Raw genomic sequence first — 20,948 nt, forward strand, 5'->3', positions numbered from 1 at the left:
AGTGATGGATTTTACTGAATGATTTGCTGGATTTTTAGAGGCAGTTTATACGCTCCAAGGCTTGCATTTCACATTTATTCTGAAGGTCAATTGCCAGGAGAATGAACTGTGTAACAAAGAGGCTATCAGTTTGGTAGACGAAGTGAACAGACACCCAATTCCCTGGGTAGATGAATATTTGGGTGCTATTTGCCTGCCGCAGGAAGCCTGGTAATTGGCTGGAGCTCAACACAGTACCCTGCGGTGGTAAGTGGCATCCTGGTGCTGTGTTATTCCTGTTGTAAATGACCGTGCTCTCACACACGACCAGATAAATGCAGTACAACACAGAAATGCAGCAGATCCGTGGCTGGTTCAGGGAGCAGAGCAGAGTGACGGTGAGCCTGCCGTTCGCTGTCAGTTTGGATGCGAAAGGGAAGAGATTTCGGATGCTGCAGGTCTCCTTAATGCTCCCAGTTAATGAGCAACACTTAAAACCTGCCTTTGGGCATCCTCTGAAGAGCAGAGCAGCTGTTGGCATCCCTCGCCCCACTGCTGTTCACAGTGAAAAGCAGGGAAGAAGCAGAAACCCTTTTATTTACGCTCCCTTTGACATCAATATTTTAAGTGAAGCTGTTTTAACGGTTTTCAAATCAGTTTAATAGCCCCTCTAGTAATATCACACGACAATGTTTTTTACATCAGATTATGAAAGATTCATAATCCATTCTGTGGCCCATCATCGCCGGTCTAAGGTTTGAGGGCAGTAGCAATTTCTACGTGAGCACCAAATTGGAAGAGAAGTGGGAGCATCCTTATCCCAAGCGCAGGGAGAACACTGCAGAAGACTGGGGCTGGGGCAGAGCCTGGTGGCAACACAAGCAGAAAATGGGAATCTGGACAGGAAGAAGTGGGCAGACTGAGGGACTGGCATAGAGACAGAAGGTTTTACATCTTTGTAGGAAATACAACTTGGGAAGAAGGCCTCTGTAGAGGTTAGAAGGCATCTGTACGAAAAGGCTTGACTGTCACTCAGCGTAACATACTGGCGTTCAATCATTTCCTGTGGTACCAGGGTGACACGGGTGATAAACAGCACACAGAGCCAGTGAGGAGGGTTAACTGCAGTCCTCTGGCCTGGTGCTCTTCTGCTTTCCCAGTCATTGCTGACTCAGAGCATTCAAACAGCTTGTGCAGAGGCTAAAAGAAGTTTAAAAAAATATGCGCCAAGGAAAACAAAAACATTAGCCTGTGTTTGTGAAGTTTAAAAAAATATGCGCCAAGGAAAACAAAAACATTAGCCTGTTTATCTGCTGGGTTTGAGCACAAAGGTACACAGTGGAGATCCATTTTCCATGATATTTCAGATGACTAGATACTCTCTTGACTGCATCATCTGAGCAGCAAACAAAAATCCCAACTAATTCTTAAGATCAGTATGACTATAGCTGGCTCCACGACTCCAGAAAGTCCAATGATATCATGGCCCTAGACCATTCAGCAAAGTGACTAAAGCTGGCTCCACGATGATATCATGGCCCTAGACCATTCAGCAAAGCAGGTATGTCATATACATGCTTGAAGTGTCAGATGTAGGGGCAAGAGCACCAGGATGCTGTAATCAATACACAAATGGAATAGATTAAGAAAGAACTATGTGGATTCTTCTATTTCCTAGCTCAATTCATCTGGAAACTACTGATGCTCCTTCTAAGCAATTTTATGTTTTTAGTAGGGTTTAATGTGCAAGACGTAACTCTCAGAATTCTTTCTCTCCCTAACAGCAGCTTCTCCTTCTACAAGCAGTAAGGGGCTTCTCTGCAGTTCTCCCTAACAGCACCTTCTCCTTCTTCTACAAGCAGTAAGGGGCTTCTCTGCAGAGTACCTTAAATCAAGATGTATGTAAATTTACACACTGTGTTTCAGATGACATGCCCAGTTTGATCCTAGACCTCATATTCATAACTGACAAACACAATTCCTCCAGCTGACTTCCTCTAGTAATAGATTTCTGATAACTGAGCCTGACAATTATGTAAACTTTACACTCAGTTTAGTAAAGTAAGCAACTGAGGAGTTTCTGATAAGTCAATGGATGTGTCAATGGTCTTGTGGTTGGGAAATGTTCTTCTAATTGCTTCTTTATAATCACAGAATCACAGAATGATATGGGATTGGAAGGGACCTCTGGAAATCATCCAGTGCAAAAGCAGGTCCACACAGAGCAGGTTGCATAGGAACGTGTCCAGGTGGGTTTGAATGTCTTCAGAGTCAGAGACTCCACCACCTCTTCCAGGGCTCTGCCACCCCATACAAGAAAGAAGTTCCTCCTCATCTTTAGGTGGAACTTCTTATATTCAAGTTTGTGCCCATTTCCTCTTGTCCTGTCACTGGGCACCACTGAAAAAAGACTGGCCCCATCCTCCGGACACCCAGCCTTTAAGTATTTATAGGCGTCCCCCAATATCTACAATTGTAGAACCTCAGGTGACGCACAAGAATATTCAGGATCATAATTTTTGTAGTACTATAAATTTGTCCCAGTCCTTAAAAAAACAATTAGAAATGCATAGTTGGGGGCTTAGAAGGGCAATGTTGTAGGCCCTGAGTACTAGGCCGGAGTGAGAAGCTTTACCTATGTGGACATCCTTGAGGAATAAGCCTAAACATTAAACGTTAAATCTACTGCAACCAGGAACACATGGCAGTCCAGACAGCCCATCGTCAGCTAAAGCATGTGGCAAACTCAAAGGCCTAATTTAAAGCTGGCAATATAAAGTCTGTGTAGGCTGCCAAGGAACCAGATGTCTCATGCCTGGAAGACTCTCTTTCCTTTACTGACTTTTTGCTTATGGGTCCTGCGATTGTCCCAAAAGGACAACATAAAACATTCACAATCTAACGTAGGGCACTGTGGATACTTGACATACTTAAGACATTTTTTTCTTTTTTTCATTTTCTTCTTTTTTTTTTTTTTAAATAAAAGGTTGAAAATCTTTCTTACCAATGTAAAACATGAAAAATGGCCCTTTAAATAGTTCATCTTAAAACTTCCAGTGCTTTGGACTTATTTGGGCTCAGAATCTGTTACCAATATGTCTTAATTTATGGAGAAATGTTTGTAAGATGGAGTATGGAGTTTCTTATTTAATTTAATAAAGTCAGTTTATGGCTAGGTAATTCAAATATTTCTGTAGAAAAGTGGGGTAAGGTTGGGAAATTCTGGTCACAACAGGAATTAACATGCATTACAGTTTCATTCACTTTGGAGAATTTTGTAAATTCCGGAGAAAACAGTTTGTTTACTATCAACAGTTCAAAATGTGAAGGTTCTGAGCCAATATTCCCCAGAATTACACAGGTCCCTGAATCAATGTTTGCATTTTTCCCCAGCAATTCAATAGGTAACTATAAAAATCAGAAAAGAAGCTGGAAGTGTGATTAATTTGGTCTAAAGGAACAACAAAGTTATAAGATGGAAGAAAAAGTGTGACTTGAAAAACATCATTTAAGCAGACAATTAATGCACTAGGGCTTAGGAGCCCCTTATGTTACCGAGAAAAGAAACATAATCTACTTTGAAGGAGCTTTGCTAAGTGAAAAAGCCAGAGCTCTTATTAGATGGAAAGCTTTTTGTTTTCACCCAGGTAAGAAAAAAAAAAAAAGGGCTTAATGCTCTGAACCGAAACTTGTGAAAATCTCAGCTATCTGCCTGGTAATCGCTTTTTCCTCAAATTAAGAAGCATTCATTTTTGGCTGGATTTTTGGCTCTAACTCCACCGAAACTGCCCTGCAGTACCTTGGCTGCCCCCCCAGAAACTCGAACCGGCAAAGCAGTGACTCCGCGTTTTTGAAGCTCAAGATGTGGTTACGACTGAGTTATGGCTTGGACCAGTCGTGTTGAATGTGACACGATGAGTTTGGCTCCTCTACAGGGAGAAGGCAGAGGAGATGGTGAAGGGGCTACTTCGAAAGCCTCAGCCCACTGATGAAGTGCAGCAAACCCCATTAACGTACCATTCCCAGTGCTGGAGCCCCGTGGCTTCCATGGGAGCAAGTAGATATTAGAGATGCTGCTCTAACAACCTGCAGCTGATTTCCTGAGACATGCCTTTACACTTCTTTATTACTCAGAGCTTAAAAAGCATTTACCATGCTGCTTATTTGTTAAACCTCCGCCTGGAATCTAGTTTGCTAAACCAAGAAAAAACCACAAACACAGAGATCTTCTCCAAGCCCCGTGTCTTTGTCACTGAAATACCAAGCTCCTCGTTTGAGACGATGTTTAGACAATTCACTGCTGTGCTCTTAGCAGAAAACCCTCCTTGCTGCACGAGCTGAATTTATGAAACGTGGTGCAAACATGCTCTGCCTAACAGCAGGCAGACAGCAAATGCCTAGGGCCTTCTGTAATTGTCCTGGGAATATGGTTTCTAAACCATCTCAGATTTATTGCTGTAATTTTCCTCAGATACCTGATATAGTAAACGTTTCTAAAGGTTTTATAGCTTTTATCTAAAAAAGACAGATTGTTTAGTCTACCTTACTGAATGACATCATGCTGTTCATGCTTTCTGTGTGAAAGACAGTTACCTTTGTGTGTGCTGCCTTGACTTAACAGGTTTGGAGGTATAAAGGATGCCTTTCCTATTTCAGAAGTGTTCATGCACATATTTGTGTGAATGTATAAAAATATACATACATTTTTTATTAAAAAGGGACTACTGCCATGAACTTCATCGGGGATGTGAGTTACCTTGGGCTGATACTGTCTCTTCGAGCTGTTGCTTACTTGTCTCTTAACTGATCACAGTTTCCAACTAACTACTAACACCAAGCAAATAAATCAAGGAAGTTCAAAGAGGTACAGAAGAACAAGATGTCGAGTTCAGAGGCTTTCAATAGAGCCTTGCACTCGGGCATCAGCTATTCCTCAGACTTGCTCATATCAACTGAACTTGTTAGGAAACAGAGATTAAGAAACAGGGGCCAGTCTTTTTTTCAGTGGTGCCCAGTGACAAGACAAGAGGAAATGGGCACAAACTTGAATATAAGAAGTTCCACCTAAAGTTGAGGAGGAACTTCTTTCCTGTGAGGGTGGCAGAGCCCTGGAAGAGGCTGCCCAGGGAGGTGGTGGAGTCTCCTTCTCTGGAGACATTCAAACCCACCTGGACACGTTCCTGTGGGACCTTCTCTGGGTGACCCTGCTCTGGCAGGGGGTTGGACTGGATGATCTCCAGAGGTCCCTTCCAAGCCCACAGCATTCTGTGATTCTGTGATTCTTTCTCTCTAAATACTTGATGAAAACTATCAGTTTATTTCATAAATGCAATTTAAGTTCTTTCCTGCTACTAAAATCCACAAAAATTAACAAAATGCCAAAGAGAGCTGCTAGCTCCTTAAACAAATAATCTCATTGGCATTTGTTGATTTCTGTCCAGCTGAAAATAAATCCCTAAATTAAAAGCATTCACATTAATAATAAAAAAAAAAGTTAAGCATATTTTCACCTGTGTAAGACTACTATTTATCATCCTGGCTGGATCCATAAAGTGAATGAATTTCCATTTGCAATCATTTCAGTCTCTAAAGCTGTGATGTGCAAAATCCAGGCATGCTTGATATGTTATGTGAATTAATACCACGCAGATTTAGAGCTGTACAAAACCATTAAATTGTCAGCTCCCTATTTCTGCAGCTTCTTTCTTACACTCTTTTTGTGCCCAGCTACCCTTACATAAAGTTTCAGGGAAAATGGAGCTGGCACGCTTCATGGCTGTGAATAAGCCGCCAAAAAACTTGATATTATCCAAGAAACAGCACGATGTATGAGGTGATATTTTGCGTTTATATCAGAATTTTTGGGTTTTCTGTCTCAAATGAAAAATATGTGTCTTTTTGTTGTACTTCCATTTCGCTTTTGTAAAATAGAGAGTGGAGTGACCTAAACCATACATCAAGACAACATGTGGCCAAAACAGCAAAAACCTCTCGGCTTTGGCTGCCGCGCTCATCTAACAGGCAACAGAATCACAGAATCACAGAATCTTCTAGGTTGGAAGGGACCTCAAAGATCATCTTGTCCAACCGTCAACCTAACTGACAAAAATAGACACCCACACAACAAACAAGGAGCATCATCACTAAACCATACCTCCTAGCACTACATCAACCTGTCTTTTGAACACCTCCAGGGATGGGCCCTCAACCACCTCCCTGGGCAGCCCATTCCAATGGCTGAGAACCCTTTCAGTGAAAAAATTTTTCCTAATATCCAGCCTGAACCTCCCCTGGTGCAACTTGAGGCCATTTCCTCTCGTCCTGTCGCCTGTGACTTGGGAGAAGAGACTGACCCCCACCTCTCTACACCCTCCTTTCAGGAAGCTGTAGAGAGCAATAAGGTCTCCCCTCAGCCTCCTCTTCTCCAGGCTGAACACCCCCGCTCCCTCAGCCTCTCCTCATAAGACTTGTGCTCCAGACCCCTCACCATCTTTGTCGCCCTTCTCTGGACCCGCTTCAGCACCTTGATGTCTTTTTTGTGGTAGGGAGCCCAAAACTGGACACAGTACTCGAGGTGGGGCCTCACCAGTGTCGAGTACAGGGGGATGACCACCTCTCGGGCCCTACTCAGGCCACACTGTTCCTGATACAGGCCAGGATGCTGTTGGCCTTCTTGGCCACTTTCTTTGGTTAACCCCTACCATAAGATAAGACAACTCTTACTTCTTCTACCATAAACTTTAATTTCAGACTCTCCCTTCCCTGTTTTACATGAGTAATAATTAAGCCCACAGGCGATGGGGGACACGAGTCTCGAATGCAGCAAAGAGTGTTTGGTGTCCTTGCGCCGAAAGCAAACTTTCTTGTTTTATGAGCCAGGCGTCACCGTTAAAAGCGAGCATCTGCCTGCTCCTCATAGACAAAAGATTCCAGTCTTCTTCTGACATGACTTCATTGTACAACATCTGGTGTTTTATGGCCAGGCAGTTTAAAAATAAATACCCTTCATGCAATTTGATAACTTTAAAAATGTTACCTTAAATATGCCCGTTTGTTTACTCTTGTAACCAGCAAAGTTATACAACAACTGATTTGAAAATTCCTTCTTTGTTTGCTTGAAGTTTGTGTTATTTTTTTTTCTCCTGAAAAAAGAAATGTTTTCCAGTGGGGCAGAGGGACTGTTGGTTTCCTAATACACCCTAATAATTATGTTTTCCACTGGCTGCTGTGAAACTGGTCCTCCCAGTGAGATCCCTGCATTTTCCTCCTGCCTAAAGTCATAGAATCATAGAATCATAGAATGGTTAGGGTTGGAAGGGACCTCAAAGATCAAAGTCCTTTTTTTTTGTTCTGTTTATTTTATACATTTTAACGGAATGATTATTTAGCGTGTTTATTAGCCAGCTATTAGCTACTCCATCATTAAGACTGTATTTCATTGGCTCTAGCAAGATAACTGAGATCTGGTAGATCCATTAAGCGTAGAGTAACCCTTTAAAATATTGTATCTTCCTTTCATCAGTTCACATCACTCCGTGTTAAATACACCTGGACATCAGAAACCTTTTTCCTCAGACCTCCTGATTTTCACCGACCTCTTTAACCGTCCAGAATGCCTTTTGTCTCCCGTTTTCTTCTTTTTATTCCCCCCAGGATAACTGTGCAGCCTGCAGCCGGCGTGACTTGCTGCAGGCTCCGGAGAGCAAATGCCTTCTAATTCAAAGACCACCCCCAGCGCCGTTGCTGTACATAAAAGCTCACGTGTATGGTTTTTTTCAGGGGAGATAATGGACGCTGGATTAAAGAAAAACAATGCAGAAAGATCAGATTTCACAGAGCTCAGCATGGATCCCTTGTTCTCTATCATTTTGCACCCCCAAACTCTTCCGTGGCACTGTCTTGCTGTCTGCAATCTGGTGGGACCAATCTGGGCTGACAAGGTAAAATCTGCAGGTTTTCTCCTCGCTCTCACAGTTTCGTTCAGCAGAAGCAAAAGATCAGGTTTTCCTGGTGCCCAGACCCCTTCACCCACCACTCCTCAGTGGAGCTTTTATGGCATTTGGAGAGGTCATCCCCCATAAAAAGGAGATGTAAGGCCTAACTCACCGTGAGCACTACTCTGTACTGACTCCTTACCATCTAGGAGACCGGCTTTACTCCACTTTTCCACCATCTCCCAGAAGTTTAAGCTAATTCATCTTTTTTATGGTTTTGTACTGTTTTCCCATCTGTTTGTGGGTGATACGTGCCAATCATTACAAATCCTTCTCCATTTCAGTCGGGCAGCCTGTGCTGACTACCAGACTGTTTGGGTGCCTTCTTTGTCCATCCCTCATCATATGGCCAAAAAATGCCAGCTAGTTCCCTTATGGAGAAGAGATGAGAAGTCCAAGGAAAGAAGGATGGACGTAGGAAAAACAACACATGGTTGGGCTGCATGCTGCCCGCTGGCTGAGGACTAGGGGCCTAGATGGAAGGTGAGACATTGACAGTCCTAAAGTCTCCAGGTCTGTGACACCTTATAACCTGCTTCTGAACTGCAAAAGCACTTGAACTCATCGGACACCTATTTCCTAATTTGATACATTTTTGGCAGGTGAGGCAAGATGCAAGGCCTTGAACGACATGACTACCTCATGTGACAAACAGCACACATCATAGAAAGGAGGAAAGGCTGACACCTCTGAGTCCTCCCTCACCAAATTTGAGCCTGAAATACTCAAATTTCTGTCTCCATGTTGGCCCAGAACTGTCTGGCAAGCATAGATCAGCATCTTCATTGGACTTGATTATCTTAAAGGTATCTTCCAACCAAAAAGATTCTATGCCTCTATTTGTCATGTGGTTGGACTTGATGATCTTAAAGGTATCTTTCAACAAAAAAGATTCTATGCCTCTATTTGTCATGTGTCCATCTGACAGAAGTTGGTGATGGGGAGGGATTCTTCATGAGGGAGTGGAGCCATAGGACAAGGGGGAATGGTTTTAAACTGAAAGAGGGGAGATTGAGATGAGATCTCAGGAAGAAATTCTTACCTGTGAGGGTGGTGAGACGCTGGAAGAAGTTGCCCAGAGAAGCTGTGGCTGCCCCATCCCTGGAGGGGTTCAAGGCCAGGCTGGATGGGGCTTGGAGCAACCTGGTCTGGTGGGAGGTGTCCCTGCCCAGGGCAGGGGGTGGCACTGGATGATCTTTAAGGTCCCTTCCAACCCAAACCATTCTATGATTCTAAAACGGCTCAGACACGGCATAGCCCATGCCAAGCAGACAGGGTTCCTCACAAGATGTGGTCACCCTTCTGCTGAGCAGAGGAACTCCGGGTTCCTCTGCTTCCTGCTCCTTGCAGCTGCTTGGAGGGGGAACCACCACTCTCCTCAGGATTACTTACTGTTGACCAGAAAAAACTCTTGCAGTAAGGATCAAAACCTGTCTTCTCAGACACGGCATAGCCCATGTCAAGCAGACAGAGTTCCTCACAAGATGTGGTCGCGCTTCTGCTGAGCAGAGGAACTCCAGGTTCCTCTGCTTCCTGCTCCTTGCAGCTGCTTTGGAGGGGGAGCCACCACTCTCCTTCAGGATTACTTACTGTTGAACATAAAAAACTCTTGCAGTAAGGATCAAAACCTCTATGATTTCATATTTCACTGCAGTTACAATTCTAGGTAAGGCCTCAGAAGATACATCAGAAATTATTTTTATACTGTTAGATAGTAAATATAAAAGCTTTTACCCTCTATAATCCAGTGCTTTGATTTTCTCTGAAGCTTTTCTTGAATAGGCCATGATTTTAAGACTACATCAAAACTAAGACAACTGCGGTTGGCAAAAGCAAAACAAAAGAGCCTCAGCTGAACAGACCTAAGGTGAAACTACTTATTTTTTCACAAAGAAAGCAAATTACTTAGACTTCATGTTCTATTGACGATTCCCACACGTATTTTTAAGCATTGTCACTCCCAGAGGCAGACACCTCAGGGATCCAGCCTGTTGATAACAGAGCTCTATGATTTCATATTTCACTGCAGTTACAATTCTAGGTAAGGCCTCAGAAGATACATCAGAAATTATTTTTATACTGTTAGATAGTAAATATAAAAGCTTTTACCCTCTATAATCCAGTGCTTTGATTTTCTCTGAAGCTTTTCTTGAATAGGCCATGATTTTAAGACTACATCAAAACTAAGACAACTGCGGTTGGCAAAAGCAAAACAAAAGAGCCTCAGCTGAACAGACCTAAGGTGAAACTACTTATTTTTTCACAAAGAAAGCAAATTACTTAGACTTCATGTTCTATTGACGATTCCCACACGTATTTTTAAGCATTGTCACTCCCAGAGGCAGACACCTCAGGGATCCAGCCTGTTGATAACAGAGCGGGATGAAGACGCGACGTGCTGTCCTGGTGCCCCTGGGTATGTTTACACCCTGTGCTGCTGGCAAAGACACCAGCTTGTTCTGCTGAGGCACTCAGCTTATTAGCCCGGATCTGGCAATGTGCTTACACGGTGATTCTTGATATTTGTTGTTAAATTTTAGGCAGAATATGTTCTTGGCTTCTTGTCCTATTCAGTTCAAGTGATCCCAAGATTTATTTCCCTGTTGAAACCACACCGTGATAAAAAAGGCACACCTCTCAATAAAATGTTCTTATTTAAACGTCTTCCTTGTTTCCTTGACAAATACGGTTATTATTTGCTTAACATCAACATATTTAATAAATATAGAAGTTATTTTTCTGTAGACACTATCACGTCACTCTTGTCTGTTATGTAAAGGAGGACTTACAACTTCTTCAGACATTATAAATGATGAAGTCTCCTTTCTTCAAAAATCCACGTGATGATGGCTAATACCGAGGTTAACTTAGGCAGGGACACCTCCCACCAGACCAGGTTGCTCCAAGCCCCATCCAGCCTGGCCTTGAACCCCTCCAGGGATGGGGCAGCCACAGCTTCTCTGGGCAACCTCTTCCAGTGTCTCACCACCCTCACAGCAAAGAATTTCTTCCTGAGATCTCATCTCAATCTCCCCTCTTTCAGTTTAAAACTGTTATGCTATCATCCTATGGCTCCCGTCCCTGATCAAGAGTCCCTCCCCATCTCTCCTGGAGCCCCTTTAGGTACTGGAAGGGGCTCTAAGGTCTCCATGGAACCTTCTCTCCTCCAGGCTGAAGAAAGTGGAATTGAAAAGAAAGGGGGGAGAGTGGAGGAGGGAGAAGTGCTTTTCTGCTCTCCTCACTCCTGGAATTGGCTCTCCGTAGGCAGAGGAGTGCCAGTCCCTGAGCAGGGGCTGCACAGCTGGAGCAGCTGGAGCACAGCCGCCCGCCCTGGCAGCAGCTGGCTGTTAGTGGGGGTCAGCGGGGTCTGGCAGCACCCCTGCACTGCAGCCTTAGAGTAGCATCTGGAGGTAATCTTGGTAGGAGCTTGGTGGAGTAAATCAAAGAGTGCACCAGTTTTTCATCAGGCCAGCTAAAGTCATTTCTCACATCTGTCCTCAAGGTTTGACTTTCTTTCAGGTCTCTATGTACTTCTCCTTCTCTTTATATAATTCAATGCCTGACTTCGGTGCATTCATCTGGTCATTTATTTCAACTAAGTTAACACCTTCAGGGCTTTGGGAAAAAAAAAATTAAAATGGCCAGAACATTCACATTTAAAATCCATCTACAGACTCTAGTTTTATCATGCATATTACCTGTCCCTCCAAAAACCCCAAAAACCTCTTCTAGTCTTCTGGCCTAAGAAGTGCTTATGTCGTCTTATATTTAAGATCTATCACCTTTTATGCAGCTTACCTGAGGCATTCAAACATGTAGGATACTGTAATCATGAGTTATTATCCGAATGCAACACTAAAATCTAAATTAAAAATAAAAAGAGCCTCTTTGTCTCTCTGCAAGTCAACCATGAGGTGCTGCAAGCTGTATCGTTACCCTCCTGAAGGTATTTGAAATATGGCATGATCCAACAAACATTAAGTTTTCTGTAGAATAACCTTACTGTAATAGACCTCCTACAAACTCATTTTCAAGACCTTAACTGAGCTGCAGAACGTAAAGAAAATAAAACATGTGTTGATTTGATAAGATACTTCTGAGGTTTTTTTCACGGCTGTATTTAAGCAGTCTGGAACACCTTCTCCTCAGCAAGTGCTGTTTTGGGTATTATTTTGCTTGGTAGCTTCATGGTGTGGTTGTTCTTTAAAGAATTACAGAATTGTAGAATGTGTTGGGTTGGAAGGGAATCTTTAAAGGTCTAAAGGTCATCTAGTGCAACCCCCCTGCAGTAACCAGGGAAATATTTAACTAGATCAGATTGCTCAGAGCCTCATCATGCCTGACCTTGAACATCTCCAAGGATGCGGCCTCCACCACCTCTCCGGGGAACTTGTTGCAGTGTCTCACCACCCTCACAGCAAAGAATTTCTTCCTAATGTCTAATTTAAACCTACCCTGCTCTAGTTTAAAACTGTTACCACCCATCTTATGGCTCCACTCCCTGATGAAGAGTCCCTCCCCATCTCTCCTGGAGCCCCTTTAGGGACTAGAAGGGGCTCTAAGGTCTCCCCGGAGCCTTCTCTTCTCTACGCTGAACAACCTCAACTCTCTCAGCCTGTCCTCATAGGAGAGGTGCTCCTCTAGACCCACGCCAAAAGGTCCATGTCTTTCTTGTGCTGAGGACTCCAGAGCTGGACACAGTACTCCAGGTGGTGTGTCACGAGAGCAGAGTAGAAGGGTAGAATCACCTCCCTCAATCTGCTGGCCATGTTTCTTTTGATGCAGCCAAGGAGGCATTTGGCTTGTTTGTGCAAGAGGCACACTTGCAAATCCCATCCTTCCTCAGGGGAAGAGGGGGCTCAGCAGAACCTTGTTCTCCAGAACATTTGGCCTGCACGGAGCAGACACAGGCAGAAGGAATGGGTTTGTGCTCCCACCCAGCCTGTGTCACCACCCACCCCATAGACCAGGTGTCCTTGCTCCTCCTGGGTGATGTGCAATGCCTGGCTTTTAGTTTCCCAAGAAAGCAGTGAGGTCCTTGGCCTCCCTCTTCATTTGGCAAGCTCAAGAGATGCAAAATATTAGGAAAAAAAAAAAAGGGATATATTGTCCCCATCCATTTGTTGGTCTGAGTATCTTTTCAATTCAGATTACTTTGGCTCACCTTACACAAAGAGCAGTTTTAGAGTTTTCTTCACAGATGTTTTTCTTAAAATTAGTGTCTGTTTAAAGTCTGATTCTGCTCTGATACTCTGAGGTGTAAATTAGTAGCACCCTAAAATCCACGCACACATGTTTTGCTGCCACACCACTATCAACCACATCTTTGTACCCAACCATGTAAACAAAGCCTTTAAATCAGAATCAAAATTTACTGAAAAAAAAAATAAAATAAAATTAGGATTGGTCTTAATTGCCTCCAGAAGTTTGCTGTCTGTAGGTCTGTTCCTGCAAATCTGAGACCCAGCAGAAGTCCTGCGGAGTTCTGCAAGGAGTTTTGCCTGCAGCAGGGGTTTTAGAGAGAGGCCTAACGTACAATTATAATTAGTGGTTCTCATTTTGCAACTAAACCTGCTTATCATTGTATATAGAACAGGGAGTACAGGATTCCCTGACATTTTTTCTCTGCATGAAAAAAAAATAATAATATTGTAGCATAACTATGTAAGCTGGCTGGGCAGAGGACAGTAACGATACTGTTTATTTTAAATTTTGGGTTTTTTTGGTGGAGTGGGTCAAACTGCAGGAAAATTCTCCTTATCTCCTGCCTGGCAGCAAAACAAATCCTACTGTTTGAACAGTGAAAATACTGAATGGTGAACTGCCTGTTTTCAGTTTTTACCCCTATATGCATACTCACAGCAGGTTTGGTTTACAAGACCACTGAACAGACACCCAATATTTGATCAAAATATCTTTCTTTCTTGACTATTTGCATAAAGGTTATACACACAGTGCACCCGCTAAATGCTACATTCTACGACAGAAGAGGGAGTACAATTCCTGTTATATAGTCAGAGGTAAAATTAAGGAGAAAAGCTGAGTGAAGGACAGCTCTGCAAAACAGAGATGACAGAGTTTACCTCCTGGAGATAGTGAGAGATGATTAATGGCGGCCACTCACCTTCAACTGGATAGAGCAATAAATTTTTCCTATGGCATTTTGACCATGTAAGGCTGTTTCAGACACAAGGATGACGTTTTTACAGAAACTAGAATTTCAGGAGATCCTGGGATCCTGTTTATTGTGAGGTGTGGGATAGAGTCCCGTGCAGTGTACGAAACTAGAGTTCCCTACAAATTATTAGCAATGTATTCAAGAAAAGCAGAATTTTACTTTCCCTTTCAAATTTGCTCCTTCCACAACCATGATTTTCCTTCTGGACTACAACTAAGTTCCATCATCTTTCATGTGAAATGCTCAGATATTTTGGAATCCAACTTTTTTAAATAAAAAAAAAAATTAAAATCAGTGTATACATAATTTCTATAGTACCTGTCCCCTATTAAGTGCTTGTTAAAGTCATGTAAAAAACACCATATTTTGGAATCCATCTTTTTTAAATAAAATAAATAATAAAATCGGCGTGTACATAATTTCTATAGTACCTGTCCCCTGTTAAGTGCTTGTTAAAGTCATGTAAAAAACATTGAGCATTGACAACTTCATTTTAAGAAGCCCATTCATGGCTCTGGGTGAGTGAATTCCCAGCAGCAGCAGCTGGAGGTGGGGATGGTGTAGAAGTGGGAGCTTTGGAGGTCACTGCAACTAGTACCAGAAGCCCTGGGAAAAGCTGCATTTCCCCACCCACTTATTTCCATGAGACAGTGGAAGCTGGTGCATTCAAAGTGGATGTTTTAGGCTGAGGGTCTAGTTGGATTTGATATTTGAATTCTCTTTTTTTTTTTTTTAATAAGTATCCTTTTCTTAGTACACCTTAAATGTATCCTGTTTCTTGGCAGAACAGACTGAGCTCAAAACCAAGCCTGAACATGAATTTTCTTTAATAATATACTACATTCCCATTTGTAACATATATGTTTTTAAAAATGAGGAAAGTGTAAGTGTTTACTGGAACTGGTTTTACGCTTCCTAAAGAATCATTCTTACTGGAAGACCATGGGTTGCATCTAATGTAGGAAACCTAGGAAAGGTTCAGAACTACCAAGTACGGGTGCAAGCTTTGCCCACATCCTGTTTTCTTGATGTCTTCCCTTAATCCCTGTGCTCTCTGTCCCTCTCTTCCGCACGCGGAGGCCAGACAGGGACCACACCACCATCCAACGTTGTCCCAAGTTGGACACCAGGTTCACATGGGGAAGTGAACCTGGAGATCAGTTTAGACACAGCCATAATGAACTGGGAGCCTCCTTGCCTGGTATTCACTTTGCCTGTGCCATGTGGATGCGTCCTGTTTTTCTAATTAGTTTTAAAAAAAAGTAAGTAGAAAAGAGAAAGAAAGAGCAACTGAAACACTTCATATTTCTCATTTATAATGAGGAGGGCAGAGAGCCTTTAAATGGTAAATTTAACATGCCTGGACTTAGATGAGAAAAAGCATCAAAACTTGGCAGTAATGTTTTTTTTTTTCCTCTAGGAGAACATAAATATCAGGCAATGAGAAAGCACAAAATTAGAGTTGTGGTGTTGGGACGGGAATGGGTACAGAGATCCTGGAGTTCTGGATTTCTCTGATCTGTGCTCTTTTTAGGAATTGGTAGTGCTTTGATTACAGAATTATTGGTTATTTGAAAAGAGGATACCTAAAATTCTTTGTGCACGATGCTACAGAGCTCATAGCTTTTCACCTTTTAGAAGCTCCCTGACACCATCCAGAGAAGCATTAAATGTGGTTTTCACCTGAATTACTACTACTATTAAGTTTGATCTAATGCTAGTGGCGTGCTTTCTTTTTAATTCTTTTTGCCAATTGTGTGTATGAAATTTTACTTTGATATGGGAGGGGCAGGAGAGCTGAGCAGCAGAGAGAAAGAACATTTTATTTTTCACATAGCAAAGCAGATCTTTTGGTCTCCCATTAAAACATTTGGAAAAAGTCTGCAGAGAGGAATAGCACAGAAGGAGTTCCTTTCCACTTCTCAGCTCCCTCAGCAACTCGTTTTCGCCTCGCTCCCGTGTCTTTTTTCCATGAGAAGGAACAATTGCCAGCTAATGTGTGTAAGGTATTGTGGGATCAGCGGCACTTGGCTGTGGTATGTGGGGATATTAATGGGCATTAAAATACTTGAAATTTGCTGAGTGCTCTCAGATTCGATATCTGTGCTTATCTGCATGAGCAGTTGGTCTACGCAATTTTCAGGATGTGATGTCCCAGTAGTTCTATCTTGGATTACAGAACGTTTCCTTACTGTTTTGGGTTTCCTTGTTATCTGCCTCAATGTCACTCCCAGATTATTTTACGCGGTTGTTACACATTAATGTAAGAATGCATCATAGCCTTCACCTGACCAAGAGAAATCACAATTTTCTGCAGCACTGCAGACCTCAAAGGAGGAGTTTTGGAGGAGTTAACATCTCATTCCAGTATTTAAATAGACTCCAAAAGCTCCAGCATAAAACTTCTAGAGAACAACTGGCCGACTTTTTCCATCCTTTGCCTGCATTTGGTAATTTGAGGTGAGAGCAGAGGTGAGACAAGGCACACTTCTGAAAAGGCTCTGGAAGAAGAAAAGTGAGGTAGAAAATGGAGGAAACGTGCCCAACTGCCATGTACAGGTGGAGGTAGATGATCTGGAGTAAGAAGACTGCTAATGGGAAACCACCTCCTTCTTCACAGGATTACTGAGTAGGGAGATTGCTGCATTTGGTAAAAAAAAAAGAAAACCACAAAAAGTCCATCTACTCTGGGAAACTGTCAGAATACAACTACCCAAGGAAGTCCTCTCCTGTTACCATCTCTGCAGATTGAGGGTGGGACTAGATGATCTCCAGAGTTCCCTTCCAACCCCATATAATTCTGTGATTCTGTGACAAGAACAACAAGGCAAAAGTGTATGATATTACCACTAAGTTCTCTCCCATCCTACAGTTACTGTCAACCCAGCAATCTCCTGGGCTGGATGTCATTTCAGGAGCATGTTAAGTCTCCTTTCCACGGATCTGTCAAGTCCTCTTGGAATCCCTACAAACATTTTACATCCTTCAGCAAGGATTTCCACAGGTCTCACACCTGCAGGGTGAAGAAGTCCCTTTTTAACCTGTTTCCTACTAGATTTGTTTTACGTCTCCTATTTCTTGTAACCGGAAGAAACAGTGAACAGCTGATCTCTATCCACCACCTCCATGTCACTCCAAGCTTGTAGACATCTGTTATTTCAGGCACTTAAACCATTCCATACATTTGGCTATCCTTGTTGCCCCTGTTTGAACCTCTGGTAATGGCCTCCTGGAAAATCCTCATGAATATACCATGTCTAGTCTCTCCAAACCCTTTGCCTATCTCCCCTGGAACCTGCATCACGCAAATAGGAGAAGGAAAAACGTATGAGACTATAATTTCAAGTTTGCTGTGAGGCAGCTGGTTAACAGTGTGTTTTAGAGGCAAAGGCAGTAGATCCAAGGTCCTCTTGAGCTCCTGCATGTAGTACGAGGCAGCAGAAGGCAAATATACCCGTGACTGAATCTTTGCAAGAACTCAGTGGGCATGTTGACTTCCCAAAGGTATCTGGAACACACTCACATAAAGATGTGTCCATATGCTGTACCTGGCCTGCTCCAAACACAGTTTGGAGAAGTTCTTTGGGAGCAACATGTGCAATACCAATTACTTGTCTTAGGTCAGAGTCCTCAGCTAAAGAGCTCTGTGCCTCCTAGTGCTGGCCTGACTTTATGAGAAATGTTTTCCATTGCTTTTTTTGCTCTTCTTTTCCTCTCATCCTTTTGCCCTAATTATATTTATGCATTTCCTGTAACATCCCCTACATCTTCTGACACAATAGGAATAAATGACTGAGACGGACACACATCTCTTAGCACAAAATGAAGTCAGGTGGTTGGGACCCCCCAATTCACCTCCTGATTGCCTTTTTTGGAAAAAAAACCTACGAAACAAATTTTCCCCTTGGGTGATGACCAGGTTCAGTGTGATGGCAATTACCTGTTCAACTGTTTCTAATCAATTGCTCACCCAGAGGAAATGAAATGATCCTGCCAGGACACAGGGCTAATGACAGATGCCTCAGAAGGACAAGATATATTTGCAATTCTGGAGAAACCTTCATCCACCCCACTTCACACTAATTTTTCATCAACTTTTATTGCACGCAAGTAATGCCAGAATGGTAGAAATGGAAAAGGTTAGTAGAGTGGGGAAAATATCAGATTATTTTTCCAGTTTGCATTACACATGTGGTACACATTCTGGTTTGCGTTACAAATGTGACCGCATTTTCAGCAAGGCTTGTAAATGTATCTTGGCCCCCTCCTACAATTGCCTATTGAGTTTTTATAATGAGCTCTAGCCATTTTTTCTTTTTTTTTTTGGAGTAGCGATTTTTGATGTGCTTGCCCAAATTTTGTAAGCTGATGAGAAGTCTCATTTTTCTGGGCTAAACCTTAAGCAAAAGCTTCTAGGACAGGGATCAACAGGGAGATGTTGCGTGGGTCTTTCACACACCACCCAGGGCACGTAAAATGCTTAAACAAGAAAACTTTTTTAAAATCTTTAACAAAATTGGTGAATCAGGTTAATGAGCAAGTACAATACTTGCATCTGCAGGTTTTTTTTTTTTTTCTATTTTAACCGACTTGATTATAGACTGACAATTTCACTTCAATCTAGAGGATACTAAGATCACTTTGACATCTCATACACTGACCAATAGATAGCTCATGCAACTGATATTCAGAAAAAGTTATGTACCAGCACTGGGAATCTGTTATTCATCTCAACATCATCTGAAAACAAATTGAATACGATCTTGAATTTATAAAAAAAAGGGTCTTACTGAGACCAGGACTGTAGAAAACTTATGACAGGCCCCTGGCTTTAACAAACAGCTTACTTTTCTGTCCTGGTCCCTTCCGGCACCACCAGTAGGGCTCTGACTGGGGTGGCTGGTTTGGTTTCACGCTGCAGATCCATACTGGGACCCCAGGAACTGAACGGAGACGGCGAAACAGCTGTCAGTTGTTTAACTACTTTCTATCACTAATAGCGACCCGGGGGTGAATGGTTTCCTATCACATTACCAGATCCTTAAAGCTTAGGGAATGTTTTGTGTTTTTTTTTTTTAAACTTCATTTTAGTAGTGGAATTTACATGCCTGGCCTGGCTACTTTAATAGAATAAAAAGAATAATAGAGCTCTTACTTCCACAGGGAGGTGTGCTTATCCCAAGGAACTTGCTGCTCAGTTTGAATGAGTTTTGGACTGTATGTGAAAAGATGCCACCAGCTTCTAATGCTCCTATGTTTGGCTCACTCGACGTTTACATCACAAATCTGTCGCAGATGCTGGTTTTTGGTAAATGCTCACTAAAAACAAAGTCTCTAAACCAGGCAAGAAGAGCGTGCCCTTTGGAGGTAAAGCCTAGCAAGGATACCACAGATTGTCTGTTGCTACTGCTTAGTTCTGTTTTTCTCTTTCCGACACAAATTTTAACTTTAAATCAAGATTAAAAAAAGAAAGGAAAGAAGGGAAGGAAAGAAGGGAAGGAAAGAAGGGAAGGAAAGAAGGGAAGGAAAGAAGGGAAGGAAAGAAAAAGAAAGAGAAAGAAAAGAAAGGAAAGGAAAGAGAGAGAAAAGAAAGGAAAGAGAGAGAAAAGAAAGGAAAGAGAGAGAAAAGAAAGGAAAGAGAGAGAAAAGAAAGGAAAGAGAGAGAAAAGAAAGAAAGGAAAGAGAAAGGAAGAAAAGAAAGAGAGAGAAAAGAAAGAAAGGAAAGAGAAAGGAAAGAGAGGAAAGAAAGAGCAAACCTAGTTTGAAATACAAGTAAAAGTCTTCACTTGCTTACAGTAAGGTTAATCAGGTTCCCTTGCTGTTTGAGCTTTTTCTGCATTCAGTAAGACTGCACATTGCTTAACTTTTTTTTTTTTTTTAAACCCACAATGTTACTTTCCATTAAAACCTTCCCCAAGGGAAAACACAAACTTTCATTCACTTCAGAGCACGGTGAAACCCCTAAAACTTTCCCCCTCCCGGTATAACGGCAGTTTCTACACAGACACTAAAACTTTTTTCTTCCCCCCCCCCCCAAAAAAAAACGTAGCATCCTTTGCTGGCAGAAATTTACAGCATCTCCCGCGAGAAACGCGCTACAAACCGGCTGGAAAGGAGCAAACAAACCGCCTGGGCGGCGGGATGAGAAGCCCCGACGGGCCGGAGCCGGGCGGTGGAGAAGGTTAGCGGAGGTTCCGCGGCTGCGGGGAGGTGCGGTGCGGGAGCGGCGGGGTTGAAGGTGGGGGGGGGGGGGGGCAGACGGGACTTACCCGGCGTATCCTCCGCGGTGGGCGCGGAGCGGCAGCGCAGCCTGGAGGCAGAGCAGACAAAGGGGCAGGAGGGCGGCGGCGGGACCCCCGGGGAGCCGCATGGTTTGCGGGGTCACACCGCCACCGGCCCCAGGTGGCGGCTGCCGCGTACGCACACACAAAGCCGGGGCGGAGGCGGTGTCGGGTCGGGAGGAGCCGGGCGATCGGAGGTGTCGCTGGTGGCCAGTGGGCGAGGAAAGGGCGCGGGGAGCGAGGAGAGGGGAAGAGGGAGAAGAAAACCAGGAGACCCGCAAACCCCCGCCGCTCCCGGGCGATGGGATGGGACGGGATGGGGCGGGGAGGTGCCCGCCCGATTTGGGAGGGCTGGGGGGTGCGCGGCCCCTCCGCCTTGCCCTGCCCTGGAGGGGTGGCGAGAGCCGGGTGGTGGCGAGTAGCCCCCCCGCAGGTGCTGCTCCGAGGGCCGGTTAATGGGCGGTGAGGGGCATCGCCCGGCCGGGGCGGGGGGAAGTTATCGGCGAGAAAAGAAAG

At 43.4% G+C, this 20,948-nt stretch overlaps 1 protein-coding gene across 2 annotated transcripts in view; it reads right to left on the reverse strand.

Moving 5' to 3' along the window:
- The window catches only part of CPA6 (carboxypeptidase A6), an 85,923-nt gene extending 65,219 nt beyond the window's left edge, over positions 1-20,704 (reverse strand). The window contains exon 1 of one of the 2 annotated variants that reach the window (XM_014939588.1): positions 20,421-20,704. In XM_014939588.1, coding sequence (XP_014795074.1) covers positions 20,421-20,521 — 101 coding nt within the window. In that variant the 5' untranslated portion in view covers positions 20,522-20,704. Of the gene's footprint in view, positions 1-20,254; positions 20,366-20,420 lie in introns of those variants that run through there. The other variant, XM_014939589.1, reaches the window with a different exon arrangement.
- Positions 20,705-20,948: the final 244 nt, after the last annotated feature.

The sequence above is a fragment of the Calidris pugnax genome, unplaced genomic scaffold (assembly GCF_001431845.1).
Source record: "Calidris pugnax isolate Ruff unplaced genomic scaffold, ASM143184v1 scaffold5, whole genome shotgun sequence".
Lineage (NCBI taxonomy): Eukaryota > Metazoa > Chordata > Aves > Charadriiformes > Scolopacidae > Calidris > Calidris pugnax.